This window comes from Macrobrachium rosenbergii, chromosome 47 (assembly GCF_040412425.1).
Source record: "Macrobrachium rosenbergii isolate ZJJX-2024 chromosome 47, ASM4041242v1, whole genome shotgun sequence".
NCBI lineage: Eukaryota > Metazoa > Arthropoda > Malacostraca > Decapoda > Palaemonidae > Macrobrachium > Macrobrachium rosenbergii.
Window position 1 is genome coordinate 24,405,199 of NC_089787.1, and position 17,925 is coordinate 24,423,123.

The 17,925-nt window shown below is 35.6% G+C and overlaps 1 protein-coding gene across 1 annotated transcript in view; it reads right to left on the minus strand.

Moving 5' to 3' along the window:
• Positions 1-269: 269 nt before the first annotated feature.
• The window catches only part of LOC136830675 (adhesive plaque matrix protein-like), a 55,849-nt gene continuing 38,193 nt past the window's right edge, over positions 270-17,925 (minus strand). The window contains exons 3-6 of the mRNA XM_067090309.1: positions 2,894-3,646; positions 2,418-2,495; positions 2,076-2,218; positions 270-1,246 (exon numbers count right to left, since the gene is read on the minus strand). Of these exons, the coding sequence (XP_066946410.1) occupies positions 781-1,246; positions 2,076-2,218; positions 2,418-2,495; positions 2,894-3,646 (1,440 nt within the window). The 3' untranslated portion in view covers positions 270-780. The remainder of the gene's footprint in view (positions 1,247-2,075; positions 2,219-2,417; positions 2,496-2,893; positions 3,647-17,925) is intronic.

A 17,925-nucleotide genomic window follows, 5' to 3' on the forward strand; every position in this document is an offset into this window, starting at 1 on the left:
GATTCCTTTTTCGCATATGTCCTTTACCTACTTCACGGGAATACAATTCCTTCTTACTCTTCAATTTTCCCTTTTTCTTCTTCTTTGTCATAAAGGAAACTAAGAAATTAACAGCTTAATACTTAAGAAGATTTTTTTTTTTTACCAAATATTAGTTTCTGTAATTTGTAGAAAGTTGGTTGGTTTCAAGTTCTACTGGTTCACCCTTCGGCAGAAAGCCCAGTTTCTCTTCTCACAGAAATGTTGTTATGGGGATAAAAGAACGTAGATTTTGTAACTAGAATTTTAATATACAATAATAACATCAAATAAATATATGAATATATATAAAAGACAAGTCAATTATAACTAGAAACTGAACACATTTAAAAGGAGAGAGAACGTTTGACGATTAACAAGGCAGCTCAGACGTGTACGAAACATGTCATTTTGTAAGAGATGCTGCATACTACAAGGGGACCCTATTTACAAAGTGGTGTACGGTGAACAATAATCACTCTGTGAGTTATCTGTAATCTGGGGTGGATAAATAAAAGATAACAGACTCCTTTAAAAAAAACATAAAAATGTCAAAATCCCAGATGTAAAATTTTTAGGCTGAAAACTATTGTTAGGCCTATTTTATTTCAGTATTACACATTACTGCCAAAGCTTTCTTGCTCATTCATATAAATTAAATAAAAATATTCATGATTCAGGCTGTTTTATCCATTAAAATAGGCATTAGTAAACTTAAATATAAAAAAATTCTCCTGGAGAAAGGGGGCCATCTGGAAGTTGTTAGAATCTAGCCCCCCATTCAAAATCAGGTCCAAATTCAATCTCTCCATCTTCCCCTAAGCTGTAGAATGGGTCAGGGTCCTCTTCCTGGTAAGAAGGCTTGGAATCCTCTGCAGAAGGCCTCCGTACCGGTCTGCGATAGGAAGGCGAAGGCGTTCGGTAAGAAGGCTCTGCCCTGTGGTAAGCAGGCTCAGGTCTGGAGTAGGCTGGGGCCGGTGTGCGGTAAGACGCCCTTGGTGTCGGAGTTCGGTAAGATGGCGTTGGTGTCTGGCGGTAAGAGGGCTTCAAAGTCGTTGCTCTGTAAGACGGCTTAGGCGTCTGTGAACTGTAGGTAGGTCTAGGCTTACGGTAGGTGGGTTCTGGCTTGTGGTAGGAGGCTGGCGCGCGTGGGGCTGCCTTGTAGTCGTCATCTTTAGTCTCAGGAGGCTTCTGGTAGTAAGGGTTGTGATCTGGGTCGGTGTTCAAGCTGAAATGCAAATAGATTTCCTTTAGGAGAATGCTCTTTGCCACAACAAAAACTAAGCATAAACATCACTGCAGATTTATGAAGCATGAAAAGGAGATTACAAACAAATGTTTAGTGGCTTACTATCAATCTTCGGTCTAGTTCATATTGATGACTGACTGACCACGTATCTTTTATCTAAAGCTTCTACGATTGTTTGGGGAAATTTCCAATCTGTCTTCAGTTAGTCCACCAGGCTGAATTTTCTATTTGTTTAACTTAGGCGTTCTCTTGAGTAATGATTTCTTCAAAGTTTCTGAGTCAAAGCTCTTTAGTTTCTTGATGAAAGGCTCCAAATTTTCGTTCTTAACACAGTAACCAAAAGAGATTTACTTTATTTACAGTAAAAAGTAACTTTATAAGGACGTCACTCGTCTATCAACAGAAAACGGAATACATTTCATATTCGTCTCTCATGTAATCTGGTTTCTGGAAAATATATATATAAAAAATTCCTTTTCATGGCTGAGATTCCTTGAAGGCAAGCTACGTCTTCTTTAAGTTAAATGAGAGCTCTTGATGTGTCTTGAGGCGAGATATGCTTGTGCAAGCATGTTCTTTTGTTTAGAATTTATTTCTTATATACGAGATAAGAATGCAGAATGCGTACAATATATATATATATATATATATATATATATATATATATATATATATATATATATATATATATATATATATATATATATGCACTATTTTTATACCTACTCAAACCTACTAAACTACTTCTCCATCAAATACAAAAATTACAAATTTGACAAGATCAAGAAAGTAACAAATGTCAACTCACGCGTAATACTCTGTGGCTTTGCTGCAATCCACATTGTACCACCAATCACAAGCGAACGTCTCTTGGTTGAAGATCGTACCGTTGGTACACAGGAATTCCGCACCTCTAGACCCATAGCGGTCGTCGTCACATACGTGGTACACCTGTTGAAGTGGATTTTAATTAATTTTATGGTTACTTTGATTTCTGTAAGATTTACAGGCCGCCAAGTCAAGCACTGGGGCACTTTCGGCCTAATTCAGTGCTTAAGGCATTGAAAAGAGGGAGTGTTCTAATTGTGACAGCAGGGAAAATAATAAATGAAAAGTATATTACATTTAAATATACTCATTTGTTCCTTACCTGACAGGATGCCTCGGGATTGGCGTACATTCCTGGGCGATAAGGTACCGAGTTGCAGTTGAATTTCGTGGCGGGAATCTGTGACAAGAAAAAAGAAGAAGAAGAAGATAAGATGGACTTTACGGCATCAACAATGTCAAAAGTGTTCGTATAAATACATCGATAAAAATGTAAGTACTTAAACTAAGGCACTATAGAAAGCTACTAGAAATTAGATAAAAACCTTAAACAATTGAAGAAATCTGTTGGTCTAAGTATTTAAAATTTAAATAACGGAAAAAATCTATAGGCTCATTTGATATTCGGTTAAATTAACGTATTCAAATGTACCAGTGGCATTAAAATAATATTTTGAGGATTAAAAATGACTGATCTAAACTTACTAAATAGAAAGTATCCATTTCTGAACTTGCATCTACACAATAAGAAAGATTTAATCTTGACCAGTTCATACACGGAAGATTTGATTCACTTACCTTATTATAAATGGGATAATCTACCCCGGGTTCCCCTGGGATCGTATTTTTGGGTTCGTACGATTTGTGGTGTTGCCCAGACTCGTCCTGGTAGGCCGGTTTAGGCTTGGAGTAGCCGCTTGGCTCCTCGTAAGCTGGCTTGGGCTTGTATGCTGGCTCTCTGTAGGCTGGTTTGGGTTTGTAAGCTGGCTCTTGATAAGCAGGTTTGGGCTTGTGTGCTGGCTCTTGATAAGCTGGCTTGGGCTTGTATGCTGGCTCTTGGTACGCTGGTCTTGGTTTGTACTCTGGCTCTTCATAGGTAGGCCTAGGTTTGTACTCTGGCTCTTCATAAGAAGGCCTAGGTTTGTACTCTGGCTCTTCATAACTAGGCCTAGGTTTATACGCCGGCTCTTCATATGAAGGCCTGGGTCTAGGCTTATGGACTGGCTCTTCGTACGAAGGCCTGGGTTTCTCGTCGTACTCTGGCTCGTCACGTGGCGGCTTGGGTCTGTACACAGGCGGCTCGTAATCGTCTCTGAACAGCGGAGCTTCGTAATTGAAATTGGGATCTATTGCTCCAACGGACGGCTCCTCGGAGCCGTGTTCAGCAGCTTCGCTGTAAAAATCTGGCTCAGGTCCGTAGTAGGGAGGAGGTTCTCCGTGGGAAGGATAGTGAGGAGCTATCGGGAGGTGGCCGGACTTCTCCTGGGCTCTCCTTGGCGGCTCGTAGGACTCCTCGTAGTCGTAGGTTGGGAAGTACGATGGACGAGCTGCCTGGAAGTAGGAGAAGGACTTGTTAGCAGATGAGCCACGAGGGAAAAATATGAATGAAATTAAATACGAAAGAAAATTCAGTGTACATGATTAAATATAGAGATAAACAAATGGAAAAATAAACAGAATTCTAATGAATGTGAAACAAGTAATTCTAAATTACCTTTCACAGACAACCTTGTAAATAACACAGTGAATTTAATGATCACTATTTCATCCCAAAGCATCGAGTATTTTTAAATGCCCAGTTGCTAGCAAAATCATTACTTGTTAAACATCTTCAATTATGAAGACAGAATTGGGGCAGAGAGAGAGAGAGAGAGAGAGAGAGAGAGAGAGAGAGAGAGAGAGAGAGAGAGAGAGAGAGAGAGAGAGAGAGAGAGAGGTTATCTTGAAAAGTATAAGAGTAATATTTCTAACAGCCACCATTTTGTTTATAGGCCTAGTCTCTCCCGTCCTCGTTTTCCAACATGTTATAATTAAAACGCGAGCATCATATTCCGTTTGTCTTGTTTTAAAGCTTCAATTTCTCTCTGATTTTATTCTCTTGATTTTACTCTTAAGCTTTGCATTGTTAATCTAAGTCTTCTTCTTCCTTTCTTCATCGAGAAGTCAGGACGTTTTATTCTCACAGGAGCCGTTCCATAGGCAAAATCCCTCTTACTACTACAAGTAAAAAAAAAAGAAGCGGTCCTCCAGAGGAGTACGTCAGACCCTTGGAACTAAATGACTAGAAGTCTTTTTCAAACAAGAAGTATACTTTTTTGTTCTCTCCCACGAGAGAGAGAGAGAGAGAGAGAGAGAGAGAGAGAGAGAGAGAGAGAGAGAGAGAAGAAAGAAACTTCTCTAATTGCCTAGCCACTTCTATCCGAGAAACCTAAAGTAAAGTTCTTTATTTAAACGAATTTCCCGACGTACTTTGTTTTTCTTTTTTTTTTCGTTTCCTTGAAGTCTAATTTTTTTTTTTAATGAAGATGGCAACGTCGACTCAAATCCGGCATTCGTAGTAAATGCATGTATATATATGTGTGTGTATATGCAAATGCAATTTCCTGACATCTTTTATAATTCTTTAAGCTGTCAGTCTATTTTCTTTTACTGCCAAGTTCAGTCTTTGCTTTTGCAATGGTGTCTCAGTTTTTTGTTGTTTTTTTCCTATTTTCAATTTTTTTTCAACTTTACTCTTTCTTTTTCACATATTCGACTTTTCAAGAGAGTTGTATAACCATAAATACATTTAGTGGAAGATCCACCCCTCTCTCGCTTTTATCTATACGCCTTCTCTTAGCGAATGGCTAAGTAAGTCTACGTTACTTATTATAAACTCGAGATATATGAGGCACTGGTTTATATTTCCGTCCATATATAATAATAATAATAATAATATTAATAATAATAATAATCTGATCTGATTCTTGACCAACAGAACCTCATTAACAGTAATGAAAACAGTAGTTTTAATCGTCCAAACAAACGAATTAAACAATACGGACTTCCCTCCAATATAATTCTAAATTCGTAATCGTCCAATCTTTATCCGCATCAGGCTTTGCATAGTTGGTTACCGGGCTTAATTCGGTTCATTAAAACACAAAATTACTATTTGTTTTTGTTTTCTTTTGTGGCGAAAGCCGCTTCCGTGATTAAACTCAGAACGTTGGATACACACGCCAGTGACGTCACAGCACAAACACACGACGGCAGCCATGTTTAATATCCTTTATGGGTACTCGTAAATCACGCTATTTATCGCTACGACTACCGTTATGATATTATCCACCGCGAGGATTTATACACAATGCTATGCAGCGCTTATGGAAGCCCGCGTATTAATGCATTTAAATGAGTTTATTGATACCCGTTCGGGAATTAACGGTCGATTAGGTTTCTAGCGGAGGGGAAAAGCTATTAGCTGATGGCGTTGCTTAAAACACTTTTATTGTGGTCTCTCTCTCTCTCTCTCTCTCCTCGTCTACGGTGCAACAAACTGGTTAAAGTGGTGGGGTTTGCAACCTCACGCTTTGGTATAATGTAACAAACCAACATATTAGATGGATATTCTAATGGAAAATGAGATCGCAAATTAGACACTCTTACTGGCTAAACCAAGGTATATATAGAATTCTCTAGACCTAGGACAAGACATTAGTATATAAAATATAAAATAAAAAAATGAAAATGCTAAGATAAACCCACAGAATACAAAACATTTTAAAGGAGGATAAAATTTAAGACATGAAAAATGCGAAAACAGCAAGAAAAAACAAACAGAAAACGAATTAGCAGGCTTCATGGTACTAAGAGCTGCCACCATTCCCGAGAGAAATAAACGGCACCTCGCAAGCACCCTCATTCCAACTTCCGTTAAATTTACGGCCGTTAACGTTTGCATTAACAGCGCCTATAATAGACTTCTCCGTGAATGTACACTCGAAAGGGGATTAGTTTGCCAAATATAAGCTCGGCTAAATCTCGCGCCAAATTGATGGTGGGGGCGGGGGCGGGGAAGAGAGACTTTAGGGAAAAAGAAGTAAAGTCGTGGGGAGCGTTCTTTATGATTTGTTTGTTGGCGAGTTTTGCTTTTGCAAACGATTACGCGAGCTTCAAGCTGCAAAGAATGGCAGTATGTGTGTGTATAGCTTTGTTTGTTTGTTAGTGCGTGCGTGGGAGCGTAAAAGAGAGTCTCCGGAAAGACTAAACCCATTAAGATTGAGTCGAGAGCAGCGGTTGAAGAGATCCATTACAGAAGCCATAAAACACAGGGTGCTTTGCATCTGACGGCTTTTAAAAAAGAAGGAATCTCGCAATGATTCAGCTTTGAAAAAGGCCTTTTTCCCTTTCTCCTTCTTCTTCCTCTTATTCTCTTTTATATTCTCGTCGCTTCCACTTTCTTCCGGGAGACATTTTCCCCTGATCCATTTTATTCCTCGAGCTGTTACCCCAGAATCACGGAGAATAAGACGGGAAAGAAGAAGAAGAAAGAACGCCCCCTGAAAACAAAAAAATAAAAGGCATCCAACGCCCGGAGGAAAAGTCCCTCTCCGATGATTATTTAACGAGGCCTAATGGAAGACTTGAATAACTCCGGTTTTGGCGCCATTTTTTCCTCTTTATATGAATATTCAGCCCGGTAATTCTGCCGAATGGCGGAAGGAAATGAAATTGAGATTGCAAAATTATTGCGGGCGATAACTTCTCGAATTCCACGGAGAGAGAGAGAGAGAGAGAGAGAGAGAGAGAGAGAGAGAGAGAGAGAGAGAGAGAGAGAGAGAGCTTCTTCTTCGTATCCGAATTGCAATGGTACGGAAGAGTTCCAATAATGAAATTCGGACGAAAATTATATTATAACTCCCATTTGCCATTCTCGTTTGCTATGAAATATAGAATGGCACTTCTCCGCTCCGCTGCCTTTCCTTCTCTCTCTCTCTCTCTCTCTCTCTCTCTCTCTATCTGTGGAAATTCGGGACCTGAATTGGAGAGTCATTTTTTCCCAATCGAAGAGGTTGGGTTTAAGGGCAAAATGTAATTCCAAATCAGTATGAAACCTTTTCAGATTCTACAGACTATGGGTGTGGTATAAATGCAATATATAATTTACTTTGTGATTTGTTTGTTTGTATTTAATGACAATTATTATTCTGTTTTTTTTATAATTAAATTCGTGTGATGAATTCCGCTACCTTTAGTGTTACGTGTCCTTGTCTTTAAATGCATGTAATACATATATAGTATACCATTATATATAAATATATATATTCATAACTAATATATATATATATATATATATATATATATATCATAAATAATATATACATATATATCACTTATGAATATACTTATTATTTTACCGCCACAAATGAAAACCCACAATCAAATTCCCATTTCTGTATATTCCCATTCCAAAGTATGCATTCCTACTGTCATTCCTGCTTAAACTATGCGCAACCCCATAAGGAACCTAATACTAGGAATAACATATTAAGATTAAAGTATAGTGAAAATCAGACTTAACTTTAGAGAGAGAGAGAGAGAGAGAGAGAGAGAGAGAGAGAGAGAGAGAGAGAGAGAGAGAGAGAGAGAGCCCAACCGTAGCATCTCAACTTCTCCCTCCTTTCCCCCTCTCTCTCTCTCTCTCTCTCTCTCTCTCTCTCTCTCTCTCTCTCTCTCTCCCCAAGACCCTTCAAACGCAAAACGAAAGTCAAAGTGGCCTTCTTAATGACTTCGTAAAGCATTAACTGAAAAGCAAGCACCGAGAGAGAGAGAGAGAGAGAGAGAGAGAGAGAGAGAGAGAGAGAGAGAGAGAGAGAGAGAGAGAGAGAGAGAGATCAAAGCAAATTATCGGTTAATTATGCTCGCTTCTCCGCTTCCCCTGTCGCGACAGATGTTTTCAGAGCAAGCAGGTGTATTGAGACATTTTCCATTAACTAATTGTCAGGAACACCTGTTCAAGGAGGTAAGACTTATTCGCTCCACTCGAGGAGTGCGGGTGATAATAATAATAATAATAATAATAATAATAATAATAATAATAATAATAATAATAATAATAATAATAATTGTTAAATATTACTATTATTATTATTATTATTAAGATCTTTCAGTAATATCATTATCTGCAAAATACCGTGTTTTTATCTTTATTATTATTATTATTATTATTAGAGAAACAAATATTTTTGAATATTGTCATTATCGGTGTTCCTATTATTGCAAAATTCTGTGTTTTTATCTTGTATTATTATTATTATTATTATTATTTATTATTATCATTATTATCTATAAAAATCTCATAATCACATGAGTTTAAAACGGTGAAAAAATCCACACTGATGTAAGTGTATATATATATATATATATATATATATATATATATATATATATATATATATATATATATATATATATATATATATATATATATATATATATATATATATATATATATATATATATATATATATATTTATTTACACCATAATGGATTTTTATACTATTTCAGTGACTCATCCAATTGTGAGTTTTATAAGTGATTATTATTATTATTATTATTATTATTATTATTATTATTATTATTATTATTATTATTCAAGGGAAATCACAGATCCGTAGTGAAATAGGTATGTAAAAAAAAAATTCGTATGTAAACATAAAAATATCGGTATGCAAAATAAATATCAGCATGTGGAAAAAAAATTATCGGTATGTAAACAAAAAAATATTATCGGTATGTAAAAAAAATTATCGGTATGTAAACAAAAAAAATTATTGGTATGTAAAAACAAATCGGTATGTAAAAAAAAAAAATTATCGGTACGTAAAGAAATTATCGGTATGTAAAAAAAAATGATCAGTATATAAAAAATGATCAGTATAAAAAAAATGATCGGTATGTAAAAAAATGATCAGTATTAAAAAAAAATGATCGGTTTGTAAAAAAAAAATGATCAGTCTAAAAAAAATTATCGGTATGTGAAAAAAAAATTATTGGTATGTAAAAAAATATTGGTATGTAAAAAAAAAAATCATAAAATGTTCCTTTTCTATCGGAATCTGCGGGCACCTACCTAGTCCCGACTAAGGAAAATAAAAAATAAGACCTTTATTTGCAGAACGAAAAAGAGAAACAAACAAGGGGTTGAAAATAAAAGATTAAAAAACAGATACAAGGAAAAAATCACGGATTAAAAAAAAATAAAAATAACTACGAATCCTCGTGAAAAAAATGTTAAAAATATTGATAACTTATTTTTACCACAGGGAAAAGTCCGAACGTCAAAAAAAAAAAAAAAAAAAAAAAAAAAAAATATAAAAAATTTCTCCGTACTAATATTTCCTTCCCAAAATCCTTAAAAAAAAAAAAATACCCCTCCCAGGGCTTAAGTTTTCCGCCTCCCTGAATTTAGGAAGAATCCGCTGTAGTTTGAGCCAGAGATATTTTGGGCAAATAAATGGGTACGCTTTTTCCGGACACGCACGGACGAATGAACCCATCTCTGGAGGAAGGAGGGTTTAAAATACAGATTGGAAAAAGGGGTTACGTTTCTAGAAAGTAGATTCTACAGCTAGATTTAAATATAGATGGAAAAAAGGGTTATGTTTCTAGAAACTAGATTCTACAACTAGGTTTAAAATATATAAGGAAAGAAGGGTTATATTTCTAGAAACTAGATTCTAGCACTAGGTTTCAAATATAGATGGAAAGAGGGGTTATGTTTCTAGAAACTAGATTCTAGAACTATGTTTAAATGTACATTGAAAAAAGGGTTATGTTTCTAGAAAGTAGATTCGAGAGCTAGATTTAAATATAGATGGAAAAAAGGGTTATGTTTCTAGAAACTAGATTCTAGCACTAGGTTTCAAATATAGATGGAAAGAGGGGTTATGTTTCTAGAAACTAGATTCTAGAACTATGTTTAAATATAAATGGAAAGAAGGGTTATGTTTCTAGAAAGTAGATTCTAGAGCTAGATTTAAATAGATAAAAAAAGAGTTATGTTTCTAGAAACTAGATTCTACAACTAGATTTCAAATATAGATGGAAAGAAGGGTTATGTTTCCAGAAAGAAAAGAAATTGTAGGGGGTCCCTTTAATATGAATTTTGAGAGAGAGAGAGAGAGAGAGAGAGAGAGAGAGAGAGAGAGAGAGAGAGAGAGAGAGAGAGAGAGAGACCTATAACACCGCCCGGCCCCCTTCCCGCCCCCAAAAGTTCGGATGTTTTTAAACGAGGTCCCTTGCCCGGGTTACAGCAGGCCATGCCATTAAAAAAAAAGGGGGGGGGGCAGAAGTCTCCTGCCGAAACGGCCGAGTCTCATAGGCTAAGCTGCCATTGAGTCGAGTAATGGGCGCCGTTACTCCTCAGGTTAAGTGTGGTTTCCCTGGGCAAAAGTCCCTCTCCCCCCCCTTTACCCTTTTATCATCCGGGGACGAGAGGAAAAGAGGGGAAAAAGTAGGAAATAAGGAGGAAGAGGGGAAGAAGAAACGAAGAAAAGTAGGAAAAATGAGGAAAAAGGAGGAAAGTGGGAGGAAAAGTAGGAAAAAAGGACGGAAGGGAAGGAAAAAGGAAGAATAAAAGAACGAAAGAGGACGAAAAAGGAAAAAAAAAATGGTGAATGTCAGTGGAACGAGAGAGAGAGAGAGAGAGAGAGAGAGAGAGAGAGAGAGAGAGAGAGAGAGAGAGAGAGAGAGAGAAGCAAATTTCTCTTATAACGGGAGTTAGAAAAATAAAAATAACAATAAAAAAATAGAAATAAAAAAAATGAAAAAAGGAGAGGAAAATCATGTAACTGTTATGGCGAGTTTTGAATAAATGGTAAAGAAAAAAAAATGTCAGCAAAATGAAACAATGGAAAATTTATTTTTCTTTTAAACCTGTCAATCACACATTTTTTTTTTTAGCCTGTCAATCAGACATATCTCGAATACTGTCATTGCTATGACAGGAACAACATCTTAAATGTGTCTACATGCACATACATACATACATACATACATACATACATACATACCGTGAGATTGTAAACGGACCACAATGACGCGTGAGAATCTTATTTATATATATATATATAAATATATGAAAGCTTGATGACATTACTGAGTTTCATAATGTCTCTGTGCTGAGGTATTTTGGTATATAATAAAAGATAAAAAATGAAATTTGGGTAAGAAGTCTTTCTGATTTAAAATGATTTTACTCTGCAATGTTATGAGTAGGTGAACGTACAGGGTGTATTAAAATAATTCTATGTTTTTATGAAAAATATGAGGATTATGTATATATTTTTCATTACTGGCAAGGTGGATTTAATATTTGCAATGTAACACTTCAGGTCAAAGTATAGTACATTTTAAAATAAGGCTGGCACAGAGAGAGAGAGAGAGAGAGAGAGAGAGAGAGAGAGAGAGAGAGAGAGAGAGAGAGAGAGAGAGAGAGAGATTATAGTGAATATCAAAACTGAATCTTACTTAATACAATTGTTCAAAATAATATATCATATTTGAGAGAGAATTATAGTGAATATCAAACTGAATCTTACTTAATACAATTGTTCAAAATAATATATCATATTTGAATATGAGAGAGAGAGAGAGAGAGAGAGAGAGAGAGAGAGAGAGAGAGAGAGAGAGAGAGGTGTAAACAAAGATTCTAGTGAATATCAAAACTGAACCTTTCATAATTGTTCAAAATAATATATCATATCTGAGAGAGAGAGAGAGAGAGAGAGAGAGAGAGAGAGAGAGAGAGAGAGAGAGAGAAAAAAAAAATTTAACTCAAATTTCCACCATGAGCAAACTTTGGCCGTTTGAACAGGCAATGAGTGCATTACCTGTCGTTACCTCATTAGCTCTCACTGAGAGAGAGAGAGAGAGAGAGAGAGAGAGAGAGAGAGAGAGAGAGAGAGAACCCGTAGCAGATGTTCTCTTTAATGTCTCTTAGGTGTTGAAAATTTCAGAAGGATTAAGGATAAGGGCGACCATGCATCACTTGGCTCTATGTAGGCCAGGCCTCTCTCTCTCTCTCTCTCTCTCTCTCTCTCTCTCTCTCTCTCTCTCTCTCTCTCTCTCTCTCTCTCTCTATATATATATATATATATATATATATATATATACATATACACACACACATATAAAGTAGTTAAACCTATTCAGCGACAGAAAATAGCAAACTGACATATACGTACGACAATATGTATATCTGCATAATTTATGTATATACATGTACCTTCATAAAAAAAACCTATTTTCTGTTTTTCATCCTCCTTAAGAGAGAGAGAGAGAGAGAGAGAGAGAGAGAGAGAGAGAGAGAGAGAGAGAGAGAGAGAGAAAAAGTCTTCCCGTTGAGCGAATTGCCTGCGACATCTAAAACTCGGCCGAAAACAAGATAATTGGACCAAGATTATCTTCAACTTTACTTTCATCCGCTTTCTCGACTTATCAACATGGCTTAACTTCTGTTCCTGACAGATGAGAGAGAGAGAGAGAGAGAGAGAGAGAGAGAGAGAGAGAGAGAGAGAGATACTGCATGAGTTTCGCAGGCAGGGCAGGAATGGATGTTTTGGGGGAAGGGGGGGCGACTAGACTGTTAGTTTAATGTGTCTTGGAAGTCGACATTTGGTACATGTTTCTGCCTGGAGAGAGAGAGAGAGAGAGAGAGAGAGAGAGAGAGAGAGAGAGAGAGAGAGAGAGAGAGAGAGATCTGGGTATGAAGCACGTTTAGATAAGCATATGCACGGATAAGTTCCATACTGTGTAATTTATAGTTCTGTGTATACGTATGTTTATGCCCACCTTACATACACACTGCGTTTCTGCGCACATATACACACACACGTGAGAATGGTCAGCACACCCACCAGAGTGTATGGGTGGGATATTTACGACTGAGGTTTTACCGTTAACCGTGTGGTCAGCGGTACAGCCTTCAGCAATGAAAGTCCGGAGAAAGTCCGTCGCCATGTTTAAAGAGGCCGGTCAAGCGTGAAGCGCGGAGGACAGGCGCTTCGCCTAGAGGGGATAACTGGCCTCTTCGGGAACTCGTAAGGTATTATGTATTGCGGTTGGGTTTTTACATCAATGGGTTTTTTGGGGGGCATTTGCCACCTTGCTTTATGAGTCATTATTTTGTTACATTGTAGTGAACACTGTTACATCGTTTTTTTAATAATAAGAATTTACAATAAAAGTTCTCACGCTAAGCGAAAATTCAATGATAACCTCAAGAATAGGTTATGTAAATATTAGTAATAATAAGAATAATAAAATGCTTCAGAATTTACAATAAAATTCTCACGCTAAGAGAAAATTCACTGATAACCTCTAGAATAGGTTATGTAAATATTAGAAATATTAGGTAAGGGTATTTATGTATATATATATATATATATATATATATATATATATATATATATATATATATATATATACATACACATTAACATACACAGCCTGACGAAAAATAGTTAAATAAAACTCAAAAGAAAATTCATGATGACTTAACCCGCTTTGCATACACTTACAAATTTACGTTCAAATGTTTACTGACTAAATACTTAAACAATTCTTCAGGTACAATACAACATAATCCCTTCAGATTATAACCTTCGGCAAATGACAAATTGTAAAACAAATATTAACTGTTTACTTATTATATACAAAGCTTCATGTATACTGCAATATCTTCCTGCAGATTCATAAGGTTCAGCAAATGAAGAAGTATGTGAAATAAATAATGATTGTTTGGACAAATGAACCAGATAGATAAAAAATTTATGAGAAATAAGAGAAAAGATTTCATAATGCTTGAATACTTAACGACGCCTAGAGAGAGAGAGAGAGAGAGAGAGAGAGAGAGAGAGAGAGAGAGAGAGAGAGAGAGAGAGAGACCCAGGTGACCAGAATCATCGGAGAAGCGATACGGGAAGTGCCACTTCTGTAATTAATTAGCGCCAAAGCGTCAGGTATACATACCTGGTCTAACCTTTCCTGTACAGGTGACACAGTGAGGTACCTGTACAGCTGTTAAAAGTTATTTTTGTTTGTGTCTTTGCTTTTCAGTTTAAACAAAGCATATTTTTCTTCAGAAGATTTGGGTGTCTGGAAAACTAACAGATCATTTTAACTGTATTTACAGAAACTGAAGATCCTTGTCATGGTCTATAAACATATATATATATATATATATATATATATATATATATATATATATATATATATATATATATATATACATATATATATATATAACTATATATATACTTTAAATGTCTACAGTATCTAGTGTTTGCTTCTGTGTTTTACTGTAAAATAAATTCATTATAATGAAAGTGCAGACAAGTTTACAGTGAGAATCTACTCTTTAAATAGTTCAAATACCAGTATTTGTTTTTCTTTCTTAAATTTCCGTCACTTTCGACACATTTGTATATGGGCTCAAGCACGTATTAATGAGAGAGAGAGAGAGAGAGAGAGAGAGAGAGAGAGAGAGAGAGAGAGAGAGAGAGAGAGAGAGAGAGAGAGAACCAACCAATCCTTCACTCCTTTTAATCACCAACATCTAAATGCAAATTCTATATATACATTTTTCTCCACCGAAGAAACCAACCTCCCTCCCTCCCCCAAAAAAAATCCCTTAGTAGGGGGAATATTACCTCCTCTCCCCTACCACCACAAATAACCCCTTTGATGGAGGAATATTATATTCCCCTGAGTGTTCAAGAAGAGAATACTTTTTTTTTCGGTCTTCCTCAACCGCCTTAATAAATAAAAAGCCTTTGACGTTTCATTTGACTCTTTAATTATTATTTTCTGCTATGATGATGATGATGGTGGTGGTGGGTTGTCCTTAAAGAGGCAATTCTGAGAGAGAGAGAGAGAGAGAGAGAGAGAGAGAGAGAGAGAGAGAGTTTTTCTTTCCAAGAAGAAGAAGAAGAAGAGAAGAGAGAGAGAGAGAGAGAGAGAGAGAGAGAGAGAGAGAGAGAGAGAGAGAGTTTTTCTTTCCCAAGAAGAGAGAAGAATAAGAAGAAGGAGAGAGAGAGAGAGAGAGAGAGAGAGAGAGAGAGAGAGAGAGAGAGAGAGAGAGAGAGAGAGTTTTCTTTCCCAAGAAGAAGAAGAGAAGAGAAGAAGAAGAAGAGAGAGAGAGAGAGAGAGAGAGAGAGAGAATAGTTTTTCTTTCTCAAGAAGAAGAAGAAGAAGAAGAAGAAAAGAGAAAGAGAGAATAGAAGAAGAAGAAGAGAAGAAGAGAGAGAGAGAGAGAGAGAGAGAGAGAGAGAGAGAGAGAGAGAGAGAGAGAGAGAGAGAGAGAGAGAGAGAGAATAGTTTTCTTTCCCAAGAAGAAGAAGAAGAAAAGAGAAAGAGAGAGAGAATAGTTTTCTTTCCCAAGAAGAAGAAGAAGAAGGAGAAGAGAGAGAGAGAGAGAGAGAGAGAGAGAGAGAGAGAGAGAGAGAGAGAGAGAGAGAGAGAGGTCTTTAGGAACGAATCTCCTTAAGCACGTTCTCAAGTGGTCATGGGAATCTGGAGGATAAGGAGAGAGAGAGAGAGAGAGAGAGAGAGAGAGAGAGAGAGAGAGAGAGAGAGAGAGAGAGAGAGAGAGGGGAGGGCAGGAAGGGTTACCAGCGCCATCTGCACGAGGGAGGGAGTGACCTAGCTTTCGAGGGTCGATTTTCGAGGTCAATGGCCCTTCGGGCATCGATGGCTGGGTTATCTTTGGCCTCTGAGGCTGACTTTGCATAAGGCGTTGGGATGAATTGATTTTTGTTTCGGTTAAGTCATATTCTGTATAAAGTGCATGATTTATAAGGTGTAGTTGTTATTATTATTATTGGAAAGAGAAACCCACAAGATTCTTGTGTATAACTAGTTATACACAGGAATCTTGTGGGTTTCTCTTTCAATCAATAATAATAATAATAATAATAATAATAATAATAATAATAATAATAATAATAATAATAATAATAATAATAATAATAAGAGATTCAAGTTATACACAGGAATCTTGTTGATTTCTCTTTCCATCTTCAGAAGAAAATTGAAAGAAGTTTTTGTTTGGTTCATTATTATTATTATTATTATTATTATTATTATTATTATTATTATTATTATTATTATTATTACTATTATTATTATTATTAGTTTCATAAATTACTAATTTTATTAATGTCATTACTATTATTATTATCATATCACAATTATTGTTATTATTATTCTTAAAATTACTATTACTATCTAATTTTTGTTATTATTACTATTATTACTTTTATAATTATTACTACTATTATTATTTTTATAATAATGATAATTATCATTAGTTTTGTAATAATAATAATAATAATAATAATAATAATAATAATAAAAATAACAACAACATTATTATTATTATTATTTGAGCGTCGGAGCTACTTAATATTCAAGAAGTTGGACAGCTAAGCAAACGATGCACAATTCAAATAACCTTTAGCAAAGTCTACATTGTGCCTAGCAAGGCACACTGTAAGCGGTACCACCACCCTACGGGACATATTGGTTATAAAAATATATATGTTCAGTGATAAATTAAAAAGATCTGGTTTGGTAAAATTAATAAAAAATAGTTTTTTCCATTCGGTAAAAATTAAGAAAAAATAGATTTTTTTTAATTTGGTAAAATTAATAAAAAATAGATTTTCCCCCCCAAGTTAAAATTTACGTAAGCTTAATTTTAATCAATGATTTCTGTTATTTATTCGATTTACATTTACAAAAAATACGTACAGGTGGTTCATTCACAATTCAGCAATTACCTCTTTCTCTCTCTCGCTCTCTCTCTCTCTTCTCTCTCTCTCTCACTGATAATTACGAAGCACTGGCTCGCAACAGCAGCCCGAGAGAAAACGGGAATTTCTCGGCTAATTTAGCGATGAAAGTTGAACCATAAACTTTTGTTTTTGCTTGAAATGAGTTAAATGATTGGATGTTTCTCGAGGCAGACAACTCTCTCGTGTTTATTCACTCGAGTGAATTAAATTTTATTTACGCGACTGAATTGGCTGTTATTCACTCCAGTGAATTAATCTATGGAATTAACACATCCTCTTCAATTCTAGTTCAGCATCGAATTTAAAAAAAACCGGAAGACGCATTCCAGTATTGAATTAAGCTTTTTGTTTAATGAAAAATATTATCAGTCAAACAATCGATTTAGTGGATATAACATTAAATAGTTTTAGTGAAATCAGAATCCTCATTAATATTTTTGATTGGATGTACAATCAAATAAACTGAGAATGTATTAAAAAACCCTGTATAACATTCAGTTAAGTCAATGGAATTATTTTATTGTTCAATAAAAAATAGAGCATTTTGTCAAATGGACAATACCGGAGATATTCTGAGGGAGTGTCCAATATTCAGTGTAATATTCATTCAGTAAATACAATACGCTACCAGATATTCAATATGATATGCCATGAAAGTAATATTCAATCAAATATCTAAGTCCATATTCCACCCAGGACTCAGTTCAGTACAGAACAACATACGCAGAATATATCCAAATATATACGAGTATATTTCCTCTGGTAGCACGGTGACTCACTGAAAAGATTTGGCTCATTCAAATAAAACCACAATTTTGCAGTTAATTCTTTCAACGTTTTAGTCTAATACATTATAAGCTCGAAAACATGAGATGTGACCCCTAACAAGTCCGAGACGTGACTGACACATAATCTAGGCTCAGACAGCATTATGAACAAGTGCAGTTTACGGTTCAAGAAGGATGGAATAAATCTACGGTCTTTGGACC